This window comes from Euleptes europaea, chromosome 9 (assembly GCF_029931775.1).
Source record: "Euleptes europaea isolate rEulEur1 chromosome 9, rEulEur1.hap1, whole genome shotgun sequence".
Classification (NCBI taxonomy): Eukaryota; Metazoa; Chordata; class Lepidosauria; order Squamata; family Sphaerodactylidae; genus Euleptes; species Euleptes europaea.
In genome coordinates, this window is record NC_079320.1 from 21676522 (window position 1) to 21692212 (window position 15691).

At 43.1% G+C, this 15691-nt stretch overlaps 1 protein-coding gene across 1 annotated transcript; it reads right to left on the reverse strand.

The window, feature by feature from the left end:
• Positions 1-1331: 1331 nt before the first annotated feature.
• LOC130482446 (alcohol dehydrogenase class-3) lies at positions 1332-15052 on the reverse strand. The gene is made up of 9 exons (XM_056855160.1): positions 15023-15052; positions 9507-9608; positions 8652-8793; positions 6942-7029; positions 6134-6353; positions 4992-5252; positions 3767-3902; positions 2073-2211; positions 1332-1403 (listed from the first exon to the last, which is right to left on the reverse strand). Exons 1-9 carry the CDS (start codon positions 15032-15034, stop codon positions 1379-1381), a joined length of 1125 nt encoding a protein of 374 aa, XP_056711138.1. The 5' UTR covers positions 15035-15052; the 3' UTR covers positions 1332-1378.
• Between the last annotated feature and the right edge of the window lie 639 nt (positions 15053-15691).

Here is a 15691-nt window from a genome sequence, read left to right on the forward strand (position 1 = left end):
GCTTGACACTAATTTTCCTAAATCATTCTGATCAGGTTTGAAGGTATGTAATTTATTAATACTGTCACCACCTTATCAAAATAGCCATAAAACTGTGTGTGCACAGGAAGCTACTTGGTTTTACAAGATACACGCAGCAGTTTTGCAGAAAAAGTCTTCCGTGGTGAATCTTTAAAGTTCATGTAAACATGAACACTTTGAAATCTGCGGCTAAAGCTAACACCTTACCCTTAATAGCCAAAACTGGATGTGAGTCATTAGCCCTTTGTTAAAGCTGTAGCTATTCTTGCTGAGTCAACATCTCTTAATAGCCAGAGAACTATGGAGCAGGTTCCTTTCACCTGGGCAGCCCTTGAGAGCCAGCATGGTATAGTAGTTAAGAACTGTGGTTTGGAGTGGTGGGGTCTGATCTGTAGAACCTGGTTTGATTCCCCACTCCTCCACATGAGCTGCGGAGGCTAATCTGGTGAACTGGATTTGTTTCCTAACTCCTACACACGAGGCCAGCTGGGTGACCTTGGGCAAGTCATTCTCTCTCAGCCTCTCCTACCTCACAGGGTGTCTGTTGTGGGGAGGGGAGGGGAAGGTGATTATAAGCCGGTTTGATTCTCCCTTAAGTGGCAGAGAAAGTCAGCATATAAAAACCAGCTCTTCTTAACTTTTGCACCTCCAATTATAAAACTTTTATCTCCCTGAAACAAACCAAAGGATCAGCACATTTCCTCCTATACTGCATCTTGGTTTTTATATTCCCACCTTCTCTACCACTTAAGGAAGAATCAAACCGGCTTTCAATCTCCTTCCCTTCCTCTCCCCACAACAGACACCTTGTGAGGTAGGTGGAGCTGAGAGAGTTCAGAGAGAACTGCGACTAGCCCAGGGTCACCCAGCTGGCTTCATGTGGAGAAGTGGGGAAACCAACCCAGTTCTCCAGATCAGACTCCACTGCTCTTAACCACTACACCACGCTGGCTCTCCACTCAATTGTTCACAGTACTCTTAATGCACAGTAGATATTTATGTGCCTACATAAACAAAATTGGTTTAAGGAAGGTAATGGAAACCTGCAGTAACTGGGCAAGCGGGAAGGGTGTCACAGCAAAAAGCAGGACATGGTAGACAAAAAGAAAAAGGCACCAGTCATAAGTTGTCTACAATTAAAGATTTATTGACTGATGTTGGATTCCTGGCAGAATACAAAGGGAAACAGTAGTTGCTTATTAACAGAACTAGTTCGTACTGTCCAAGTAGAAGATCAGATTAATTTTCTTCTATAGTTACCAATGATTAATTGAACATCTCAAACCGTGTCCTTGCAAGTGTAACCTGAATGTGTGCAGAGTTTTACTACAGGGTCAGAGTTCCTCCGTGAAGCGTCTTAAAACTTCAGAACAGTTCTGATGCTACAGATGAAAAGGAAAAATGTTCACGTCATAAGTTTAGTTGCAGACAGTACAAAGAATAAATTGATTTGATCTTTCCAAGTAAGAAAACCAGTATAGTACAGTAGTCAAGGTGTGAAGCTCGGAGTGGGGAGATCTGGGTTAGATTCTCATTTATGACTTTTCTTACAAAGCAGCTTCAGGAGCTACTACCCCCTTTGCACTAGACTGAGTGTTCAATATACCTTGGCAGGACTGTTGTAAGAATAAAACAGAAAAGATCTATAGTTACTGCCTTGAATGCCTTTAAGGAAGTAATGAAACTGGGGAAGGGCTGTGGCTCAGTGGTCAACCATCTGCTCGGCATGCAGAAGGTCTCAGGTTCAATCCGTGGCATCTCCAGTTAAAGGGACTAGACAGGTAGGTGATGTGAAAGAGCCGCTGCCAGTCTGAGTAGACAATACTGATTTTGATGGACCAAGGGTTTGGTTCAGTGTAAGGCAGCTTAATGTGTTCATGTGTGTCTTTTACGATGGTCACTTCACACTTTTTTTACAACATGCTGCGCTGTCACTGTACATCTTTCTTAAATGAGTCAATGATGCTCTGCTTAAAACTATCATATCATGCAGTATGTGAAAGAGAAACCCACTCATAAAATTACTGCCAACAGCAAACAAAAACATTTACCTTTTTCCTGCATGCATGTAGTCAAAAGCATCATTGATTTTGTCAAAAGGCAGCGTGTGAGTCACAAACTCATCCACTTTTATCTTCTTGGACATATATTCAGTGACCAGCTTTGGTACGTTCTCAACACTCTTCCAACCTGATGGAAAGCAAAAATGTATTGATCATCGCAGAAATATCGAAGAATTACATGACTGTGACCCTTACAGTATTTTTGTGCCTATAATTCCAGAAGCTGCAGACTGAACATTTCTCCGCCTCTTTTCTGCCAAAAGCCCTTCAATGCAGCAATAAAAAAAAATAGCAGTGGCTAATGAAAACCGGGGGGGGGGGGGGGGGCAGAGACAGCAATGATCTAAAGTGTCTTTTCCCCATTTCCTTTGATATTGCTGCCTATTTTATCATAGCAAGCCTGGAAGTTGTACCTTGTCAGATTTCCTTCAATTCAGATGGTGGAAAAGGGAGTTTCACTAATGGTGTGCTGAGAAAAGGGCAAAAACAGGGTGTGGTAGTACTTAACATGTTGCTGAATTTTATTTTTATTATTATTAACGTGATTTATAGTCTGCCTTTCTCACTTGGACTCCAGGCAGAATACAACACAGTGAGTCAATACAATCAACAGGATCGGGCATTCAATAAACTATGAAATAGGATTAGGGTTGTAGAACCAACCAGAAGTCTAAAAACAGAGCTGAAGCAAGTATTAACATGACACATTAAACGATGCAACAATTACATAGCTGGATCCTAGTTTCAGCAAGCTGTACTCAGTAGTATAGACCATGGTCCCTAATAATTTATCCAATTAACTATGTGAATCATTTGGTACAGTACAAACCTCACTGCCTGTGTAAAAAAGCCCTCTTGAATAATTCAGTTTTGCATCGTTTGTGGAAAGCCAGGAGAGCGGGAGCCTTCAGCGTTCTGCATACAGGGCTGGTAGGGGAAGTGCATTCTGTCTCGTAACTCCATCTTACAATCAATTCTAACTATTTATTGGCAGTAGGAATGAAATATTTTCTTTCAGGGCATCATGGGAAATCAGAATACAACTTTTGTTAAGTCTGTAAAGACAGCTTTTAAGTTTGATTTTACTAGATAATTAACCGGAGCAGGAGTTCCAAAACTTTTTGAGTCATAGAGCACTTTTCAGGAAAGAAATTAATCACGGAGTTCTAGTTTTCACCAAGCACCTACATACTAAACCAAATTACAGTAGTATTTTTCTTTCCAACCTCTTCACGGAGCACTAGGAGATGCTTTGTGGAGCACCAAATGCTCCTTGGAGCACAGTTTGGGAACCTTTTATCCAGAGGATATTTATGCTATTTTCTGCTAGACCAGTTAATGGACATTTTCCGAGGAAGAAGGTTTAGACAGGGCTGCTTTAGATTATGAAACAGCCAGTTTTACTTTGGGGGAAAACCAAAAGAACGAGTATGGTTTCCCAGCTGAGGAAGGAGATTTAGATTTGGAAAACACTTTGGAGGGAAAGAGACCTCATTCCTCAGTCATGCTTCCCTGAACAGATTCTGCCATGGTTTTTATTAAAACAAAGGAAAAAACCAGGATCTGATCATGGATTTCTTATTTCAGAATTCTATTATTTGAACACTGACTATTTTCCAAAGCAGGTCATATACACTGTTCCTTGCTGTGGGCCCATTCAAGACACCAGCACCAAGTTATACCTCCAAAAGCAGTCCCTTTCCATGTTCGTCCAGTGACCAGCTGGAATGGGCGAGTGGCAATCTCCTGACCAGCAGCAGCAACCCCCACTATCACACTGACTCCCCAGCCTTTGTGACAAGCTTCCAAAGCTGCCCTCTGAAAGTAGAGACACAAAAAGGAGAGAGCAATAAAAACAAAAAACAGCAGCATCCAGCAAGCAAGAAAGAGTGATGAACTGTAAGCTAAACAGCACTTGTGTTTTAAAAGAATTCCCAAGTCCACTTTGCCACCTATGAGAAACACAAATTCACACACGATAGCCCCAGCAATGGTTATCAGCCATGACAGCAAAATGGAAACCCACCTAGAGAATGTGACTCTCTAATTACCAAAGGTTAGGGTGCAACAACCCTGGGCTAGATGTTCCAGGCCTGATCTCAGAAGTTAAGCAGGACTGGCCCTGGTTAGTTCTTGGTTGGTGGACCACTAAGTCTAGGGTTGCTATTTATTTGTTTATAAAAATTTGTACTCCTGCCTTTCTGCCTTTACAAATGCTGCCAAGGCGGCTAACCATTTAAAACATACAAGATAAAGTTACATTATAAAGCCATTAGAACCAATACCCCTCCTATATACAAATCATTAAAACAATTTTAAGTGGAGTTAAAACCATTAAAATATACACAAATCATAAAAACACTGGTTAGGTAACAAGCTGCTTCAATGTTTTATGGAGCTGTCTACGTTTGGTTTATGTTTCAAGTGGTCACCACGCTGCTGTTTACATATGCAAACAAGGCCTCATTTGCAAGTCACTTTTTGGTTTGACTGTGTTTGCTGTTGGCATGCAGAAGGTCCCGGGTTCAATCCCTGGCCTCTCCAGTTAAAGGGACCAGGCAAGTGGGTGATGTGAAAGCCCTCAGGCTGAGACCCTGGGGAGCTGCTGCTGGTCTGAGTAGTCAATACTGACTTTGATGGACCAAGGGTCTGATTCATGTGAAGGCAGCTTCATGTGTTCATGTGTCAATGGAATGGTGAACTCCATCTACAGAAGATGGCAAATCAAATGTTTAATCATTTATCCAGGAAGACTAGTGAAATCACTCCTTTTCTCATTGGCATCTGAGACTCCCCCTCATGTCCAACCAATTTATTCACTGAACTGTTTCATGAGTTATCCCAGAACAAGAAGCTTCACAAGAAGGCATTCAGATGGCCAGTACTGGCATGGAGAAGTGCCCTTACCATGACGCCAACGTTACCGATGCACTCAAATGAATAATCTACTCCTCCATCTGTCAACTCAACAAGGACCTCCTGGATAGGCTTCTGAAAGTCTTGTGGGCTGATGCACTCTGTGGCCCCAAATTCCTTTGCTTTTGGAAACTTGTCTTTGTTGAGGTCAATCCCAATAATCCGGGATGCACCGGCCACTTTGCAGCCCATGATTACAGCAAGCCCAACTCCACCCAAGCCAAAGACAGCACAAGTTGAACCAGGTTCCACCTGAAACATAAAATTCAATTGAAGGACACATTGGAAAGAAAGCTAGTCAATGGGGAATAGCTCCTAAACTGGGAACATGAATGCAAAGCGGGACAGCAGTATGGAAGCAGAGGCTGTTGAGTAACAAAAGTAGGATTCTTGCAGGCATGCCTGTTTTTAGAATTAAATTAGAGCTGCTCAGATCCCTTTGCACAGTTAACCATGCAAAGAGTTCAACTATTGAATGTTGTCCAGTCACATCATCTATTCCTCGATTCTCCACCTCACTCATAATTATTCACAAGCAAATGTAACAAGCTGTGTTGGTTGGGAAAGCTACCTAAATAAGGGACGAGCTAGACGTTACGGCTGCCATGGATACAATCCTGTGGCAAGGCAACATTAGCTTATCCTTCCCCCCCCCCCATCCAGCACCTTTTAAAGTGCCAAAATAGCACCCCCCAGCTGATCAGGACCGGATCATCCCAGCAATTCTTAAATGACTAAATTCACCTCTAAAATGGTGTTGATTGCCATGGGGTTGGATCTGTGGCCAGTGTAATGTCTAGTTTGGTCCTAAGCAGAGGAGGGCCAAAAGGTTTCTTAGGCCTCTCAGAATGATACTCAGCCTGAAGAGGGATTTTGAATTAGATATTTGGATTTTTAAGGGTGAACAGTAGCTGTGCAAATAAAGTTAAAATTTTTAAAAATTCTAAAGAGGGGAAACTATTCGACCCCTTCATTTTCTGTCTGCTATTCCACAAACATACCACATGTGGACAACATGTACTTTGGCTTTTGAAGTGAAAATGAAAGAAACAGGCTTGTCCCATACAGCATCTTACAGTTTTGATTAGAATGTTCTTGGTGGGAGAGGGATATCAGTGAATCAGGTACCCTACCTTGGCAGTATTTACAACTGCACCATAGCCAGTAGAAATCCCACAACCCAGCAGGCAGACTTTGTCCAAAGGAGCCGAAGCATCTATTTTAGCCAAAGAAATATCTGCAACAACGGTGTATTCGGAGAAGGTGCTGGTTCCCATGAAGTGGAGAATTTGCTTTCCCTTACATGTAAATCTACTGGTACCATCTGGCATCAGTCCTTTTCCTTGGGTGACTCTTCAGAACAAAAACAACAACAACCAAATGAATGTTATGCCCTAAGTTCTTTAGCTCTTATATAAAGATTTAGCTACATAAAAGGTTGTAAGTCATCTTGGATTCCCTGATCTGGTATTCTGATTCTAAAATGTGTCAGAAAGAGGAAAAGTCAAGGCAGTCAGATAGCCCTCAAGGCATTTTTGTACATCTGTAAGCGAGCAGCTCAGTTCACCAATTGGCGCAAGCAGTGCCTACTGCACATGGTAGGCAGAAAATGCATATTTTGCAGTTTTTGCGAGTCTGAAATTTGGGTTTGGGTACAGAACAGGAAATAGAACCTGCTGTGAGGTTCTCTTGTTTAATTAACAGGAGAGAAAAACGGGGAAATTGGCTCTGCCTTATGTCAGACTTTAAGGACAAATTCTTACTGCTCACTGCAACTCAAAGGAAAAGAATCTCTATTCCCACTGGATAACTAGGGCAGACCAGAAGAAAGAAAAGTTAACTGTGAGCCATCAGACTGCTTCTGTTATAAACACCCTTGGATCAGGACTAATGTATACACAAAACAGTTCTTACCCTGTATGAGAAGTGGAGGATACTAACCTTATTTTCTGGCAAAGATTAGTTTTAGGATTTAAACAAAACTTGCATTCTCCACATTGTGGGATATACAGAGGGATGACTGTATCCCCTGGAAAACAGGAATGAAATTGAAATTGAACATAGCACGTTAAATGAGATGTTACGAAGTCAAACTACATGGAAGTTTAGCAAAAGTAATATATGCAGGGGAGTGAATATTCTCCAAATACACATTGAAAGGAGACAAATCTGTAGATATCTGTGATCTAGGTTGGCCACCTCTGTGTGGGAGCTCAGAAAGTACAGCTGGCATCTCACTATACCACAGTGGTATGAAAAGGTTAACCCTGCCAGAATTCAGTCTATTGACAAATAATTAAAAGCATACAGATCTCACCAGCACTGAAAAGTTGGTTAGTTTGGTCCAATCTATGTGCTCTTCATAGAATGCTCTCATGTGATGGTGTGACATTCGCTCAGTATGGAGAAGCACTCTCTGACCATAACTGACTGATGTTCTAGCTAGCACCCAGCCCTTCTCTACAGGTCCCACAAGTCACATATTCCATCGCAAACCTACCTCATACAAGTGCAGATTATAATGTTATCACAAGGATAAGATTTTCAGTGATGCATTTTTAATCCCCCTCCACCATGTTTTTCCTTTCATGCTACAGCAGAGTAGCCAAGTCAATGGTTAGGGTCCAGACTAAAGTTTCCAGTGGCAGAATAATCTTACACTGACAAGGCCAACTTCTACTCACTTTAATTTCAGTGGGAATGTAAATTCCATGTGTGGTCCGACAAGCGTGTATTCAGTTAAGAGGCTTATCACCTTAGAGTAGGGGTGTGCATTTGGTAAAGCTGACCCGAAAAGCTGAAAAATCCCTTACTGGTATTTTTTGGCCCCCCAGAATGTTTTTTTTTTTTAATGTAGTCAGTAATCCTGATCCCCAAAAAGCCCAAAAAAAAAAAAGTCAGATTTTTTTGGGATAATTCTGGGATCGCTGTCTACAGCAGTAGAAATGAAAGAAAACCCCTTAAAAAAAATTCTTCGGCACATTCATGCCAAACTCCACAGGGCTGTAAAGTTTAAGTCCCACCCCCTCAGCTTCATTATAGTCTATGGGGAATATTTCTGGGGCTCCAAGGGGGCTATTTTTTAAGATAGAGGCACCAAATTTGCAGCATAGCTGCTGGTGACTCCTTAGAAGAACCTCCAAGTTTGGTAAAGATGGAGTCAGGGGTCCAATTTTATGGGCTCCCATTTTTCCTCCACTGGAAACAATGGAGAATGGATGGGGGCACCTTTTGAGGGCCCATAAAGTTAGACCCCCTAACCCAATCTTTACCAAATATGGGGGTTCCTCTAAGGAGAGTCACCAACAGCTATGCTGCAAATTTGGTGCCTCTACCTTAAAAAAAAAAAAACAGCCCTCAGGGCCCCTGAAAGTCTCTCTATAGGCTATAATGGAGCCGCATTTTTTCAGATTCCCAAGAAAAAACCCCTACTGGTGTGGGAATTCCAGAATCCCAAAGCCACAACTCCTCATTTATGTGGCTATAGGAATGGGCTCAAACACCTGATGTGGAAATTATGGTGTCAGGTTGTAACCTGTACTACTCTGAGGCAAACATGTTCAAGAAACCTAAGAAACTCAACACACACACAAAATTACAGATTTTCAGTGATGAAAGGAAGTGCTTGGCAAGAGTCAGAATTTTTCCTACCTGGTTTAAATTTAGTCACTCCTTCCCCAACACTTTCCACGACTCCTGCTCCTTCATGGCCCAGAATCACAGGGAAAGAGCCCTCTGGATCAGCCCCACTTAGGGTGTAAGCATCAGTGTGGCACACAGCAGTGGCAACAATCTACACAGAAAACTTCGAATTATCCTAGAGGCTATTCAAGACGGCATAACATTTTCAGGATGCTGAAGCAGTACAATGATTCGGACTTGGTTCAGATGATCCTCCAAACAATGGTTGGAGGACCAGAAACGAGCTGCAGAATCTTTCCTCTTCCCCTCTCCCTTGTGATTTTCTTTTTGCCTCTTATTTGTTACTTACATTAGTTATAAGGCTGGATCCAGCCAGCTATTTTACTCAACCTTGCCTAGCTTCCCTCTTCAGCATAACCTCCTCCACACATCTTTTGTTCATGCACAGCCTTTTTGGTGCTCAAAGGGGACCACCGCCTCCCTTTTTCACTAATGGAAAAGCTGGCTGAAACCAACCCATAGTCTGCCTTTAGCACAAACAAAGCTTTCAGTTCAGTATCATAGGAAACTATTGTCAACACCTCCCTCCAAATCCAAAACCACGGACTGAGTTTCACTGAAGCGAGTTACTGATTCTGGGTTGGATGGCAAGTCTTTATCATCACCTGCCAATTGTGATGACAAATAATGCTAAGCACTAATAAGAGAACTGTTAGAGGAAGCCATGCATGAGAGATACAGAGGCTCAGATCCTCTGTAATTAGACATTTTTTTAAAGCACCAGGCCCCATAATAGTTTTTGTTTTTTTACAAAAAATGACACAAAAGCACATATACCTACTAATATAACAAATGCTTAAATACCTTGATGCGAACTTCATGAGCTTTTGGCGGTGCAACTTCCACCTCCTCAATAGACAATGGCTCACCAGCCTCCCAGGCAACAGCTGCCTTACATTTGATAACCTTAAACCACAAAGAAAGCACAAAGGAACTCCATTATCTCTCTGCAAACTCATGTAACAAAATTTTTATTCACCAAAGCAAATGGCAACTTGGAAACAATCCTGTGTCTCTAGTTGTAGGGTGAAGCCCACTCACAAGAAACATTGGCTTGGATGCACCAGAAATGCCCTCTGACAAAAGGTATTTCCAACAATGGAGAACAACTTTCTTGCTCCCCCTCCTATTGCAGCCCAGAATGCCCCCAGACACAGCGCAAAGGGGGAACCAGAGCCCTGAAGGAGGAAATCAGGGGAAATCAACCTCCCATGCTCACATCATGCATGGAAATCCTCTGCTAGATCTAGGCCATTATCAGTACTGTAGGGCTCAAAAAAGACCTTCAGATTTACCCCGTTCGAAGTTTATTGAGCCCCTCTTATCGAGATTGAGACCTGACAGGGCAGGTGAAAGGTTTGAGATGCTCCTACAAGGGGGTAATCCTTCAACCACTCTTCAGGTTGCGAAATTTTGTTTAGCAGCAATGAAAATTTGTCGCCTTAGAACAGTGCAATTGACAGATGTGTCCCAGCTGTAATTCTTTTTTTAAATGTTGTAAAAATGTTTTAAGACTCGGACTGTAATTCTTTGATTGTAAGAATCTATTAGTCCATGCTTTCCGTTTTATCGTGTTTTGACTGGCTAAGTGCCGCAAATAAATTATCTCTCTCTCTATCTATCTGACCTTCAGATTATTGGAGCATCACACTGCTACTGCCCAAGCAGGCATGGGAAATTTGGGGAGAGGGTTGCCGTCAAATCGCAACCAACTAATGACAACCCCATAGGGTTGTCAAGGCAAAAGACATTCATTCATAGGAGGTTTGCCATTGTCTGCCCCAGAGTAGCAACCATGGTATTCCTTGGTGGTCTCCCGTCCAAATACTAACCAAGACCAACCTTGCTTAGCTTGAAGATTTAATCCAGTTCCTACAACTATGGTTTTGGGCCAGACTAATAAAAAGAGATAGCAGACCCCAGATAATCTGAATGTATTCCTTGGGATCTTCACTGCAGAAAACAATGGATGAGTCTTCAGACCTGAAACCCTTCCTTTCAAGGTGAGTTTGGGAAGAATTTAGTCAAATACAGGTATAGATAAGAAGAGCAATTCCCGATTTACAAACTTTTTTGCACCAATGTCCTGATGCTTTGTTATAATTTACGCCACAAATACGACTTTTTTGTTGTTTCAGCTGCTAAAAAGACAGTATGACAGTAGGTTGGTAATGTCTCAATGAAATATTACTCCACATGAACTGCAAAGGGTCATTAGTGGTCCCAACCCTGCTTGCTGGAAACATGGGAGCAAGCATGCTGCATTATACCACGTTTGAGCTGCATCTGCACATCATTAGCAGCTGATAATAGTTCGCTATCCAAAGAGATGTAGAGGCAGGCCTAGTGGATGTGCCCAGTTGCAATAATAATAATTAGTAACTGCACAAACATTATGAAACAGAGTAACAGTGTCACTGGGATAAATGTTATCTCAGAAAGCACAAGAACATGCAACCTACTCAGTGCCCAGAAGAGAGAACTCCTGGGAACTGCAGGCACACTACCTTAAGGGCAGTACATAAGGGCAACTAATACAACAATATCAATACAATTTCTCTTACATGTACTAAAAAGACAAAGAGAAAATAGAGATTTAGTAACATACAATTACTGTTGCCAGTATCCCTTGTGCAAAATACTAGCAAACGTCCCAGTGTCACTGACTGGAAGCACAAACTATTTGACTGTTTCTCCGTGTCTAGACCAGGCACCCCCACAACCTTTTTGAGCCTGTGCACCCCTTTGGAGTTCTGATACACGGTGGTGGACACAACTACAAAATGGCTGTCATAGGAGGTGAAGCCACCACCAAAACGGCTGCTGCAGCAGGAAACTGAACCACACACACCGAGGAAGCCCAAGTGCATAGGAAAGGGGAAATATTTAAAAATATTCTAGGAAAGATGTGAGAGAATAAAACCAACACTATGGTGGCAGCTGCCAGCGAAACGTTATTTTAATCTACCTAGCCAATCAGATCTCCGGTGGCCAACCAAAAGCCCTGCTGGGCAAGTGTCTGACTTGCCCCCACTTGCTAAAAACAGTTGGTGGGCACCATGGTGGGGACCCCTGGTCTAGATTGACTGGGTACGTACGGAGTACAGGAGACAGATGTCCTTCATTGGCATTTTTTTTTAAAATCAGCTACTGAAACGGTAAGAACTCTAATGCAAGGGACACTTCCTAAGTATTTAAGATACTCTGACACAGTTGTACTTGCTTGAAATCGTATATACTTATCAGAGGTTTGTATAATATAAATGTTAAATAAAGTATACAGTGTGTGGGGGGGAGGGGAGGAAGCAGGGGCGGGAGGAAGCAACCTCCAAAGATTTGTAAGCCATATAGTACCACCCTATAAAGAGTTATTCCAGTCCAAGCCATTGTAACTCTGCCCTGGATTGCGCTGTTAAACTTCCAGGGATCAAGGTCCAAAGAGACATCACACAAAATAAAATATTTACTCTTCTTTTAATTTCCCTTATTCAGTTTTATACCCGTTTGGTTGTATATACGCAAATGTTTGAGGGGAAACGTGGAGAAAGTTTAAAATGTATGTACTAGGGATAAAAAAAAGTCTTTTGGGAACAGTATACACAAAGAACCAATGTTGTCAACAACTTACTAAAAAAGAAAGCTGGGAATTCAGAAGAACAAGATCATGGAAGTAGATCATTATAATACTATAGCAAATGCCTTTTAAAAAAGCCCCCCCCCCGGGGGGGCACACAGCAGCCCCAGAGAGGTTTGGCAAAGGAAGTGCAGGGGGAAAATTGCTGTCTGGACACTCTTTTGCCACTGCAAATGCCTGTGCACTATCTGAGGTCCCTAGAGAGTTTCACGGTCAACATGGATTTGAACCTGGGCCTGCACGCATCCTAGTTCAACATTTGGGGAGGGGCTGTGGCTCAGTGGCAGAGCCTCTGCTTGGCAGGCAGAAGGTCCCAGGTTCAAACGCCGGCATCTCCAGTTAAAGGGACTAGGCAGGTAGGTGATGGGAAAGACCCCTGCCTGAGACCCTGGAGAGCCGCTGCCGGTCTGAGTAGACAATACTGACTGTGATGGACCAAGGGTCTGGTTCAGCATAAGGAAGCTTCATGTGTTCATGTGCATTCTAACCAAGACATTACACCTGCTTCCGTGTTAACTAGCAACAGAAAGGCATTTTCTAACCCTCCAAGCAGCAAACCATTTCAGAAGCTTTCTTTTCAGTAATGCAACGCCCCCCCTCCCCACAATATGGGCTGGAAGTACAAGCGGCAGACCCCCACCCTAGACCTACATGCAAACCATTCAGGGGCTGCGAGAGGGGGCGGGGCTAGAAAAGACGACCCAGGCCTGCCACTGCAAGAGTATGGCTCCAGGCCAAGGTGGCAAAAACGTCAGGCCATTGTAGAGCGGGACAAGTGCCGGCCGGGGGCGAACCCAGGCCAAGAACTGGCCTCTGGCCTCACCCAAGGCGTGCATTCAGGCCCTCCAAAGCAAGCCCAAGGCTCGGGGACGCTCCCCTCGGAGCCAACGACCTCCGAGAGGGGCCAGATGGGGAGTGTGTGCAAAATGCAAACGCTGCCTGTTTATCGGAGGAGAAATGGGGGGCGGGGGAGGGCATGGCGACGCCAAGCCAACAGGCTGCGAGAAAGCAATGCTTTTAAAACAATTTTTTTTTTAAAGGTGAGGATAACAACCCCCGCGGTTAAATATGAGAAAATCCCGAAACACGGTCTGTGGCCGTTTTTGCACGGGAGGTTTGACCTTGGATTGGCCCCTCTCTAGATGCACTTTTTTTTTTTCCGATCCACGTTTTCAGAACACTGCCTGGGCGCTGATTTTTGAATTTTGAGAATCTGGATATGGAAAAATGTGCTTCTAGAGAACACCAAACCCAAGGCACAACCTCCCAATGCATCAACGGCCCGTGTTTCACCCCTGAGCCGGCTCCACAGCTCATCTGGGATCAGGGGCAAGTCTTCCAGAGAGCATTTAGAAAAGGGCCAGAGTCCAGGAGCACCTTCAAGACTAACAAAAACATTTTCTGGCAGGATAGGAGCTTTCGTGAGCCACAGGCTCACTTTGATATCCTTGTTAGTTTTGAAGGTGCTCCTGGACTCTGGCCCTTTTCTACTACTGCAGGCAGGCTAACACGGCCACCCACTGGGAATTGTCTTCATAGAGAGCATTTAGGTCAGTGGTTCCCAACCTTTTTTTTGGCCAGGGACCACTAGGACTTTTTTGTTCGGTGCAGGGACCCCAAGGTTCAAAATAAAAATTCCGAGAATTTGAAAATAAACTTTAATCATAACTGTTAGTTAAACATTAAACTTAGAATAATATTTGAATCGATATATTTTTATAATAGAGAACTTTTAACGGAAAATATTAATTTATTAATAAATAAATAAAAATTCCGAGGATTTGAAAATAAACTTTAATCATAACTGTTAGTTAAACATTAAACTTAGAATAATATTTGAACCTATATATTTTTATAACAGAGAGCTTTTAACTGAAAATATTAATTTATTAATAAATAAATAAAAATTCCGAGAATTTGAAAATAAACTTTAATCATAACTGTTAGTTAAACATTAAACTTAGAATACTATTTGAATCTATATATTTTTATAATAGAGAACTTTTAATTGAAAATATTAATTTATTAATAAATAAACAAAAATCCCGAGGATTTGAAAATAAACTTTAATCATAACTGTTAGTTAAACATTAAACTTAGAATAATATTTGAATCTATATATTTTATAATAGAGAACTTTTAATTGAAAATATTCATTTATTAATAAATAAATAAAAATTCTGAGAATTTGAAAATAAACTTTAATCATAACTGTTAGTTAAACATTAAATTTAGAATAATATTTGAATATATATATATTTTATAATAGAGAACTTTTAATTGAAAATATTCATTTATTATGGGTTTATAACTTTGTTTCGCGGTCCTTAATTTAGTTCTCGTGGACCCCCGGTTGGGAACCAGTGATTTAGGCAAACTTTACACGCACGCCCTCTCCCTCCCTCCCATCTCTGCTGTTTTCAAAAGCGAAATGAAGCGCACGGGCTGCGATGGCGATGCCCGTTAACCCAGGGGGAAGTTCTCGCCGAACCGAAGAGGGGTTTACCCCCGAGTAAACACGCCAAGGCCGGCTGCAGCGGAGGCAGCAAGCCCGCCCCGCCCCCACCCGCCAGGCGCTCCCTTTGTTTGGCCCGGCCTCGCCCCGCTTTCGCACCGTCCCCACGGGCGCGCGCGTCTCCCGGGACCCGTTCCACGCCGCCCAACGAGGCGGCCGCTGCAAACTCACCCCGCTCGCCATCCGCGACGCCGGGCTTCGCGCCAAGGAGCCCCCCTTGAGTTGCCCACCGGACGCAACCGAGCCGTGCGCTTGGCCGTGGGGCACCGCCTCCAAAGGGGGCCGGGCCCGGAAAGGCGGCCGCAGTCGGGGCTGGGCTTGGCACCCGGCGCAAACCCCAAAGCTGCCGTGCCAGGCACCCTTGCCGGAACACAGCCGGAGGTGGCCAGTCTTTTTTGCGCCCTAGGCGAGGCTAACTACTGGTGCGCGCACGCACACACACACACACACACACATCCCAATTGCTAACCAGTTTCGAAAAACAGATGTCTTGTAGAAAAAAATAAAAGCACGAAACGTTTTATGAGATGATATAATTAGTTCTCAGTAAATACCTTATCTTCAAACTAAAGGCAATGCGTTCACCTGGGCTGAATAAAGACCTTGCGTTCATGGCTCATGACCAATGCTGGTTTCTCCACCCCCATCTCTCCCCTGGTCATCACAGACTCTTCTGCAGACCACACTTCATCCCATCACGCCTCCTATTCACACTGACATCCTAGAAAAGAGCAAGAGTCCAGGAGCACCTTAAAGACTAACAAAAATATTTTGTTATTTGCATTTACCTGGGCTGAATAAAGACCTTGCGTTCATGGCTCAAGACCAATGCTGGTTTCT

What these genes read in the sequence shown, in the direction of transcription:
- LOC130482446 (XM_056855160.1), bottom strand. An exon ending in CAGTTGTAAATACTGCCAAG is followed by an intron (nt 5,253 to 6,133) that starts GTAGGGTACCTG and finishes TTTATGTTTCAG; the next exon opens with GTGGAACCTGGTTCAACTTG. An exon ending in TCGGTAACGTTGGCGTCATG is followed by an intron (nt 3,903 to 4,991) that starts GTAAGGGCACTT and finishes CTCTACTTTCAG; the next exon opens with AGGGCAGCTTTGGAAGCTTG.